Here is an 11,554-nt window from a genome sequence, read left to right on the forward strand (position 1 = left end):
GTTTGTATTTTTATCATCATGCATTTTACATCATAAAGACAACAGCATAACCAAACAGGCTTTTTCATCTACGGGCTGAATGTGAGATGAATAGCCTTGCCCTGATAATATTTCTTCTTGTTCAATTGATCAGAGCTGATCCCTGACTTGTTACACAAGCCTCTTCCAAAAATCAGCAATATTGCATTACGATCATCTCTTTTTAAACCAGCTATTTTGTATTTGAGGCTGGAGTAAACTAGCTTCGTTACATAAGATGCAACTGTGTAGCACCTGTGTAGCACACTTTGATCTCCCAGCAGTCAAGGTAAGCAGGAACACTAAGCAGAGAAAAGAGCTTGGGATGGCGGAGGTAAATGAAAATCACAGAGAGATGGTTTTAAATAAGCAAAAGTGACAAAAAGGGAACACTTCTAATGAAAAGAAGATCAAATTCGGAGGTCTTTGCAGTGCTAAAATATTCCTTCAATGACTGTCTACAACCCAACAGGAGTGCTCTAACCCACCAACCCCTCCCCCATGAACAATAAGTTCTTCATGTTTGAGGAATGTTTAGTTTGTGGACTGAACCACACAGATGTCACTGTCCTTGTGGGGATGACCTCTGATAGTGAATAAATATACCCGAAAGTCCATTAGTATACACTGTATGTTTCCTGACATAACTTGTGTCTCAACTGCCAAAAATTGACTTATTTTTAGCTGCTAAATATTGTAAGAAATGCTCCACAAACTTCACATGTTTTGAGATAATAACAAAACGTATGAAATTTTCAAGTCTACTTTTTGATTCATTAAAACTGAGTAAAAATTTGGTTTCATTTTTTAGTGTTAACCTTGACCTTTGACTTGACATTATAAGTAAAGAGGTTTTTTGGGGGTTTTTTTACTGAAATTAGTCCAATGATAATAATAAAGAAAACTAAATGTAAAATCCTTAAATTGTCTTTCTGCACCTAATATATGGTCCGAATTTTGTTCCTTTCTCTTGCAAAATTGTTCAATTTTTCAAAATGAACTTGCTCCCCACATACTGCCTAACCCCCCCCCCCCCCCCCCCCCCCAAAAAAAAAAAAAAAAAACAAGAAAAAAACCAATATTATATTTAAATATGTTCTTTTTGCAGAAAAGTCAATATTACCGTAATTAGAATTTCTGACAATTCAATGGGTTAATATATAGCAGAGCTATACATGTAAAAATAAGATCATGCTGCTTCATGCATGAGGACTGCTATGGTTAGCACAAGAATAAAGACCTTGAACAGTCTGCAGCAACTGCAACAACACAATAGATTGTGTTCGACAGGACACCTTCTTTCCCAGAGATTTAGAGACAAGAGTCCAGTAACAGTTTAGTATTAGTCATAATTCCAAAAGTTGTAAGATTGGGAAGACTACCCATCAATACAGCATGAGTCATTCCGGACCAAAGAATCAATACGACGGGAGGCTTTCTTCCACATTCAGCGTTTGATTGACAAATTCCTGTAACCTACACAGTTTTGATTATTCATCATTTTCTCCTTGACTACTTTTTATACATCTAAGATAGATCGTGTCTGCATCATAATTTAGTATTGGACTTGACGGTTACAAGGTCATATGTTAAATGCTTCCAATACTGTTTTGACAATGAGAGAAAGTTTGCTCCATCAATGATTAAGACTTAACATCAAAGATTTACAATGTACTATAGTAGAAACACTTTAAAATACACTTTCATTTCAAAATCAATCAGATATTGAAAAGTAGAGTTTCCCAGAAATTGCTCAAATGTAAATATACACTGTAGTTTTGGTTTTTTTCCATGTTTTTTCATAAGTTAGAGCTTGCATGAATACTGATAAAGTTACTTTATCAAGATGCAACAACTGTAAACTACATTCAAATGGCAGTCACCACCACTTTATTTTGTGATTGACAAATGATAAACTGATTTGTTACGCCACTGAACCTATGCAGATTGTGATTTGAAAAATCATGATAGAGATATTAAAGGAGTGATTCACAGCAAACAAAATTCTTAATGACAGGTCCTTGCAAAACTCACAAAATCTTATTGAAAGTGAATACCTGACCCCAGGATCATGAAGCAATCTTAGACTCAAGTCAAAACTTGTAAACTGTTATATTGTCTTGTTAGTAAATACACCGATAAAATGAAATGCTTTTAAAATGTGTCTCTATATAATGTTGACAATTACAAATTTTAAGCGTGACTTTATGGCAAATTATAATTTTACAAATGACTGAAATTTAGACTTAAGTCTAAAAATTCTTCATGATTCAAAGTCCAGTTGCTTAAAAAATTAGATTTTTCAGAGATTTTTTTATTTAAGGTCAGACGACACGTTCCTTGAGAATCTTTTTTGTATCTCCTCGTAATAAAGAGTTCCAATAAAAAACATTAGTTTTATAATTATTTTAAAAATGATTAAAATTTACTTGCATATGGTTATATGTCTAGATGGCCGAGTGGTTAGAACCATGGCTGCTCACTGCCAGAAGCGTATTTAATTGTTCTATAGGTCGTGAGTTCAAAGCCCTGCCCCGGCCGAGATATACTTCCAATATGGGGAATTTCGCTGTGCTGTATATTAATTTATTTTTATATCAGCAATTCAAGTGTATTTCCAAAAAGATTATATAGGAAATTGCATACTCTAGTAATTTGCAGAAATGCCTGGTAAGGTACCCTAATTTTGGCAAGAAAGCTTATCAAAGTAGTAGTAAACCATTAACAAATTCCAGGAAAAAGTTATATAAAATTGAGGAACGTGTCGTCTGACCTTAAACAAAAACAAACAAAAAACAAAAAAAGATTTGTAAAATGAAATGAAGCTTCTACAATAGTTAATATTAGCAATTTTAACACCAACCAGGATTTAAGCCAAAATTGAATCTTTTCTTAGAATTTTGCTTATGCACGATAAGAATCATAATTTCAATGTTCTTTGTATTGAATAAATAAAACAGCACATAACTGAAGTGCCTACAGTTCCAAGCTGAACTAAGACACACAATCTTGAACAATGTCAAGGAGCACATAATGAGAGGTCAAGGACAGATGGACTGGTCAAGAAGAGGAAGAAAGCATATAACTCACCATCTTGTATCTCAGGCTCCATAGCGAGTTAAAAACGGAATCAAAATCCAAACTACAATTATTGTCACATCTTGTCAGTGCTTGCAGACTGTGCGAACTGCTGATGGGCGAAAGATTTGGGAGAGGTTCACCCAGTGGAAGAAGTTAAACCTTGATAGACTATCTAAACTAATTTTCTTCTTTATCACACCTCTTCAGTTAGTAGATATTAAAACATGACCGAACATTTTAAAATCAACACCAGTGGCAGACTTCCCTGCAGTTCTGAATGATAATATGGTGTATTGATTAAACTCCACGTATAGAAAACAGAATACATGAATGATCAATTATACAGGAAACATAATTCAAAATACATCAACATGTTCAAGATTTCTCCAAGTTCCCCTAGGAGCAGTGCTACCAATGCAACAGACTGCAATCAATGCCTCCATCAGGCCACCATCACTGGAGAAATTCACTGTCCCGCGCAGCTACCAATGACAATTGAAACTAATTAGTTGTTTGTTTTATGGATTATGACAATTGAGTCGGGAGGACTAGGACGTTTGATCGGGATGATCCGTCCTTCTGGGGGGGATTCCCTTCCATCCCTGCCTTCATTGGACGCTGTTCTCCACTGACCAAATTAAAGATGACAGCTTCTTCAATTCAGAGGGATTGGTATTTCACTTCATTCACACCATTTTGTTCTATCTGGAGGGACCTGTATGGAGGTCACTTGTGTATATATAAAGGGAATAAGAGTGCAACACAAAATATGATGAAATGACTGTCAACTATTGGGGTTTTTTTTTTACACTAGCCTTCAGGGTTGAGGATGGAGCAATCTGTGAAAAGTTTTACTTTCAGGAAGGAATGACATGTCAATAAATTCTTGCATTTTCATTCATTTTTTGAAGGATATTTGAAGTATTTATCTATTGGGAAGTAAGAAAGTAAAACATATTTTTTTTCTATTTAAAATTAAGGATGTAAAATGAGAAATGAGATTCTGAGAACAGATATTGTGTACTGGATAACATTTTTTAATGGTTATTTTTAGTAACAATCTGACTGTATCACATTTGTTATCTGCCTCTTTCAGTATCTTTATCACATGTCATATTCTGTGCATGTTGTGTGAACATTGACCAAATTAAAAATAGAACAATGTTCTAGTCATCCGTCAAATCAACACAACAGTGCTATGCCATCCCAATGGTCAGTCCACAATAAGGCAGAGAAAGTGACAGACAGTGCTCACAATACACAATCAAGGGATGATATTCAGAGTCAAAAAGCAGGACACTTGTTCTCCCAAAGTAAAAAAAAAAAAAAGATCAAGATAAGTTTCCTGTTATGATCTTTTAAAAAAAGCATCATACTGGTACCTCCACGTACAAGGATACCACTTACTTACCAATACGTGATAGGTTACATTTATCATGCAATTTTAAGAGTGACAATTTAAATCTCATCGCAAATTCATATTCTAATTCTGGTTACAATACAATGTAATAAGGTATTATAAATAACTTGTAATATTAAACTTTAAATATTGGAAAAAATCTTAGCAAGAGCTTGATTGGCGAACACATTATAGACCTTTGTTAAAGTTGTGATTTGAGCTTTGTCAGTCATTTCTACAATAATCACGTTCATATGTTTCAATCTGAATCACTTTGTAAGGGTAGAATTATCAGGCAATGTGATTCAAGTTTTCAGAATGTGTTGCAAGTGATGTACACCTTACCACAAATTATTCTTCCCATTATTTCCCTGTTGTTCTGTACATCATATTATCCCTGCCTAAAGACTAGCAGAATTATAATTCTAAGGCAACAAGATTGCTTAGTTATATGTTTTTCAATAACTCTTCAATTGAAACATCTGATGATTACACTCTATCACAAAACAAAGTAGATGATTGACAGCACCAAAACCAATCAATGCTGCGATTATAGACTGACTGACGCAGTCTCTGTAATAATTGGCTCAAAAAAACTCAAAAAACATGTCACAACGAGCACTTTAAAATTTGTTGCTTTTTAAAATAATTTTCTTAACTGAAATAATTATATCATTATACAAGAAAATGATCCACCTATAAAAAGTAATATTATTCAAGTGCCTGTGTCACAACCTAATGACTGAGGAACAGAGATGCATACTTAGCACAAGGCATACGCCTAACCATCAGGTTTTGGGTTTTTTTAATAATAGTAAAAGATTCTGCTACTAATTTTCACAGTCTTACCTTTCAGCAATACCATTTGCCTCATATCAGACATGTCCGTACAATTTAGAAATCAAAACATAAACAGCCTCCTGACTACATCCATGTGACACAATTAGGAGAATCGTTCAATAGGATGTATGACACTTATGTCTATCTCCGTAGTATTAAAATATCTACATGTTTATTTGTTAAGTGAGTGACTCAAGGTTTCCTATAGACACCATATAAAGCTACGAGACAAAGGTCAGGCAAAATTACTCACTGCCCTTGTGTCAGGGCTTGGACAAGTCAAGAGCTACATGTAGTGGGTTCATGCCTGTATCCTTTTTTTAATAAAGAATTACATAGAAAACTTCATCATCCACTACTACATGCACGTCAAGTAGTCTGAACAATGGTGATTGTGAAAAAGTTGTCAGTTTGCTAAATCATGAGTATTGTTAACTATCAAATTTCTCATCTTTGGTCATTTACATCACTGTAAGTAAATAGACAAGAGAAAAGATTCACTAACAACTGAACTGAACAATTCACTGAAAAGTTTCTTTGAATAGAGAAACAGGCAAAGGGTTCTAAAGTTATTATGGTAAGCAAGTAGTCGTTTTACTGGTACTTTTTTTTTAAGCAACCAAAACAGTTTTTATGAAACAATATGATTTTAAATCTCAAGATTCCAAATAATCAGCAATTTACGTCATCTACTCCAAAGATGCAAGAAAATAAATCATCATCTCATGCCTAGAATAGTTTGACCCTTAACCTTTTGACATCAATATCAAGAGCAGCAACTTACTTCTTATAGGTTATCTATATACAACTTTGATTTCTTTTATGCAAGAAAATTCACGAAGATATTGAACAGACACTGTTTTCTCACCTTTAGAATTGTTTGACACTTGACCTTTAACCTTGTGATCTGTTAATCATTTGGAGTCATCTTGATTTAAGGAAAACTAATGTACCAGTATGTCTAAATTAAAGTATGTCCCCCAAAATAAGATTTTGTGCAAACATACTTGGTTTACAAACTGACCTTCATACTGACCTAAGCTGAGAAGAGGAGGGCAGGAAATAAAAAAAAGTATCGGTATTGCCCAAAAAATACTTTTACATGTTATTTTAGTTTTACAAAAATTTCCAGGATCAATTTTACCTATAAAATATAACCGGGTATTACCCCCCTTGCTTTATCAGTCACATGTTCCTTATCAAATTTACCATAAATGGTTGATATATTGACAGAATTTTCATTTCAGTCATCATGGAAAAAAGCAGGATAAAGAGTTCACAACATGTCAACAAACAATCTCATCAGTGTAGACATAAAGCTATCATTTCGATGTAAACCACAATCAATTTGATATCAAGAATCATATTATAATACTATGTAATCAAACAATAGATAGTGAAACGACAGAAAGAAATCATTAACTAGTACAATAGTAGATTCAGTATCAAAAACTACATACAGTTTTTTTTTTAAATCTTCTGGTATGATTGGTGAGAAATCACGACTAGATTAAGCAACATGCTGAGCAGTTCTGCTCATTACATTTAAGTATTTTTTTTCTAACAGTTTACACTACTTAATAGCATGCTTAATTACAGCCTCCATTTACAGAAATTTCAATCTTACTGTGAGCATGTACATGTAGTTCCATCAGTAATCCAAAGTCTCAAAGCAGAGTCATTAAATTCCAGATTGTACACATTTCACCATCTGTAACATTTAGCAATTTACACCTGAAACTCTAGTGTTGAGTCACTTATAGTAGCGGGTATGTGAAGACATGTTACGCAAATACCACATAAATAAACTGGGATGAAATTGACAACTTTAAAAACTATTAAGTAAATTTGCTATGAATACCATCACATTACAAATAATTTAAAATGTCCATTTCAGGCAGTAAGCAAACAAGAACTAAGAGTAGCAAATAAGGAAGTCCTTAATTATTGTAAGTGATAAAAGCTTCCTTTAGTAAATTCTGGATTCAGAAAAGACTTTGGTTTCCCTGTTGGTTTCATAAAACTAACAATAAAAGCATGCACATAATCTTGAACAAAAAACATAAACATTGTTCATAAAATATATTTCAGGGGAAAAATCAAGCATTTTGCAAAAATAGTAATTTGCTCAAACTAAGATATTTCAAAGTTGTTAGTCATTATCATATGAAACATTAATGAATACAGTATTTAATAAAAAGTACCTGATATGTGATTACATGATAGAGAATTTATTGTAAAATCAATAAATAACCTTGTACCAATGCATTGAGTCCTGGCCAAATAAAAGATTCAACTTAGACACCATAAAACTATAATTAATATTCCAATTAGAGAATTTGTATAATATACTGCTCATTACATATTTTGTATCAAATAAGGAAAACTTTTCGATCAGTCAGGCAGTCAATGCATATTCCTTCCTCTTGTCAATGTCAAATGCAAATCCAATTAAACAAAATTTAAGAATCAAACATAATTATCTCATTCAAAAGTCATTTTGGGGAAAGAAAATTTCCTCAAATATCATTTGCAGCCTTCACTGTATCTCTAAGAACTGTGTCAGGGCAAAAGTAATTTTTAAATTCTAGGGATGACTTTGATAAATGCATAATTTGTTCTTAGATAAAATACATGTTTATAATCATATATAAATTGACCAGCTCTCAGAGGATTCTGGACATTTTACAGTTATACCTTAATTCTTTATTTATATGGATTACAGATTTGGAATCAACCCCTGCATCTAATTGTCAGATCAAGTCCAGGCTCTGCCAGGGGAAAGATCCTGAGGAATAGATCCTCAAAAGTGAAGATCATTTAAGGGAGGAAGAAATGTGACAGGCAGACTGTCTTGATTGCTGGCATCAGATAGTTCATTTGCCATCTTGTAGAGCACATCACTTGAGAAAATTCAGGTTCAAGATTTGGTCCAGTCTGTCATGTTTCCTCACACCCCATTAAAGTCTTAACAAAATCTCAGTGGTCTGAAGACTGAGGCCAGTTATTTTTTAACTCTGATCATTGAAAATAAAAAATTGAGAAGTCCGATGAGCTTGCATGCTGGGGACATGCAGTGTCTATACTAATGGGATAGGCAACTTTTACATTAGCCATGCTTACTTCTATATATATCACAAGCTTTGACAATTTTTTAAAGAACTGCTTTTGGGTGGATTTTCTGATATGAACAAGGGACTTGTTTTACTAGGATCGAACTGAGTATATGTTCCTGATAGGGGCCAATAACGTTTTGAGTATATTTTAACCACTGGCACTGGTCCTACTGGCCTGTAAGTTTTAAAAGTTTTCATGAAGATGCCATTACATTGTAATCTATGATCATCAGAGACATAAATAACAGAGATTGGCAACTCTGCCATTAGCGTGTTTTGTTGTTGAAAAATGGTACGGGACCAACCTTACTTTGAGAACTACATTTTAGCAAACTGAGATAATGATCTTAAACCAAAAGTATATATTGTTTTAATAAAAAGTGTGCATAGATTTTAGACATTTTTGAAACAAAAAATTGAAAAATAAGATTAATAAATAGAAAATATATTGGTCAGCTATAAAACATCGCCGAAATCTCTGATGACGAGTAGCCAACTGCCTCCTTAAAACTCCTCTTTTCATATTGTTTATATGACATAAACTCATGAAAATATAATATTTTGAATGTTTTGGTAATTTTTAGTTGTTTATATTTCGATATAATTGTTTATTAGAAAGATATACTGATTTAAACTGGGAACACTTTACAATAGGGACCGCAGGATTTCGTGAGATTTCAATCAGTTGCCAATCTCTGTTATTTATGTCTCTGGTGAATGATGATCATATCTATCAATTATTGTCACATTATCTCTTGTTCAGGCCTTGTAATATTGATAATTATTTGAAACATGTTATATGGACCATTCTGTCAAACAGTATCACCCATAGAACCATGTGTCATGTCCATTGCTAAATTAAAACATGAATTGCTATAGGCTGATAGGTGTGTATACACAACACACTGGCTTATCTAATGTAACGGTCAAATACCAAATCATCTCATTATGTTTAAATCGCTTGTTAAAATGAAGGCAGTGTTGTTTCTCTTGAAGTGAAACTATCATTGAAGCTAAAAGACAAATAGAAATTTCCATCTGTGAACGCTTCCTTGTTGCTTCTTACCTGGTTTAGACATGGTATCGATTATTTAGGTCAAGTTCCCTGTCATGATTTATTTTGTGCTCAATATTGGCCACACAGCCTTTGCAACAAGTAGTAAACAGTCACATTTGCAAAGTTTTAATCATAATTCTTCGTTCTGCACTTCGAATAGTGTTTATTCTGGGAACGAGGCTCTGTATTTTTTTAGATACCCCGTACTAAGAATATTCGCTTTTGAGGAGGGGTCGGGCTTTCACATCTGACAGATCGAACACTAGTTATAGAAATTTAACCGTGAAAATGTATCCATGATATGACATGTGGTAATGTAAATGTAAAATACTCTGATTTACTTCATGGTTTGTTGATTGGTTGATTGTTATGAAAAATAAATCAAAAAACAATACCGCCGATAGCAAAACAAGAACCGCATTTTAATCAATCTGGATTTTTCATATTACACAGCTTCAATGATATATTTTAATTAGAAAATCCTCCTAAATAATAAAAAACAGCCAATTTCTAACATAATGAGGGTTCAGCCCCCCACCCCCCCCCCCACCCCCACTTTTTCTCGCAGGAAATATAATTGTTCCTAAAAAGATTGAAATATGGAGAAGTTAGAGTCATAGGCATATTGCAAAATGGATTGAATGTGATTTTAAAACATTCTCCTATGACTTTCCATAGGCGTCGAAACCGGAGGGGGGGGGGGGCTTAGCCCTCCCCCTCCCCCACTTTTTTGCCAAATTAGACCTAACCATTAGGCACATAGCATCATTGAGGGTTCAGCCCCCTCCCCACTTTTTCTCGCAGGAAATATAATTGTTCCTAATCATTATTAGGATTTTCATGATTTTAGGAAATAGGTGTTTTTTTCAATATTTCTGAGGATTAGTCTAGCCCCCCCCCCCCCCCCCCCACTTTCAATTTGCTTCCGACGCCAGTGCGTTCATTCAGTAATCCTAATATGACCAACTCAATTTTAACAGCATTTAAGACGTTGTCAATATCAAGATGCATAAACCATATTATTTTAGTTCAAATCTTATTATGATGATGTTGGCAAGATTTGCATTCAAACACTCTTCTATGTGACAATTTAGTTCCTAAATTTTGAAACTTGCCTGGTTTTAGAGGGATCTTAGGATGAAGCAATAGCAATATATCTTTTAATTCGGTGCACCACTTGTATGTATCCCCGAATCAAACGAAAGACCATCATCATGACTAAAGTTCATTTTTGTAGCTAAAAATGTTGTAGCGAATTCATATCAAAATATAGTAAATAAAAGGTGCCTACGTGTACAGGTTCATTTAATAAATACTTTTAATGATGTTTCATAATAATAGCTTAATTTGTTTGATAAGGTGTAGCAAGGCTTAGATTTTTGGTAAACACAAATAAATCATGATTTAAACTGTTATCTTTGATGAAACATGAAGAAAATAAGTAACAAAAATCACAGGGGTTTTGTCCATTTCTTACTATTAAAATATATCTAGAATGCCTACAATCCCTTAAAAACGGCATTAAGCTTTGAGCTCCTCTTTAAAATGATGTTAAATTGAATACATGTGTGTATAATATATATAGGGATCTGGATTTCTTTTCCTATGATTTAATACAGAATGTAAAAAAAAAATGTTTTATGTTCTAAATAATTCCTTTACAGCCGTAAAGTTTGGGGAAAGATTAATCAATCAATTAAACGAAACTGATCACTCTAATATGACATATATATTTGTAAGCGCTAAATTTACGCTGTTAATTTTTTGCACTTCTATATAACTTCATAACTTTGGGGACATATTTGTTTGCAAATATTTCATGCCAGGTCATCACAAAGTTGGGGGGGGGGGAGGTTGCAGGGGATCAACTATCAATATGACGGTCCTAAAAGAATGGCGTGAATCGCATGTTTTGAAATTATATAATTTATATAAATATAAAAATGGGAAAAAAGTTCAGTAACGTCATACAATTCTTTTTTTTGGGGGGGGGGGGGGGGTGGCCATTATTTTTTTCGAAATGCGGAATTAACTATACGAAGA

The 11,554-nt window shown here is 33.6% G+C and overlaps 1 protein-coding gene across 6 annotated transcripts in view; it reads right to left on the minus strand.

Annotated features, from left to right (window-relative positions):
- The window catches only part of LOC105337544 (rap guanine nucleotide exchange factor 1), a 35,300-nt gene extending 25,607 nt beyond the window's left edge, over positions 1–9,693 (minus strand). For 3 of the 6 annotated variants that reach the window (XM_066077387.1, XM_011442293.4, XM_011442286.4), the window contains exon 1: positions 5,348–5,502. In XM_066077387.1, the coding sequence (XP_065933459.1) occupies positions 5,348–5,381 (34 nt within the window). In that variant the 5' untranslated portion in view covers positions 5,382–5,502. Of the gene's footprint in view, positions 1–3,108; positions 3,369–5,347; positions 5,503–6,965; positions 7,050–9,520 lie in introns of those variants that run through there. The other 3 variants (XM_034444632.2, XM_011442290.4, XM_011442289.4) reach the window with 3 other exon arrangements.
- Positions 9,694–11,554: the final 1,861 nt, after the last annotated feature.

This window comes from Magallana gigas, chromosome 2, assembly GCF_963853765.1.
Source record: "Magallana gigas chromosome 2, xbMagGiga1.1, whole genome shotgun sequence".
Taxonomy (NCBI): domain Eukaryota; kingdom Metazoa; phylum Mollusca; class Bivalvia; order Ostreida; family Ostreidae; genus Magallana; species Magallana gigas.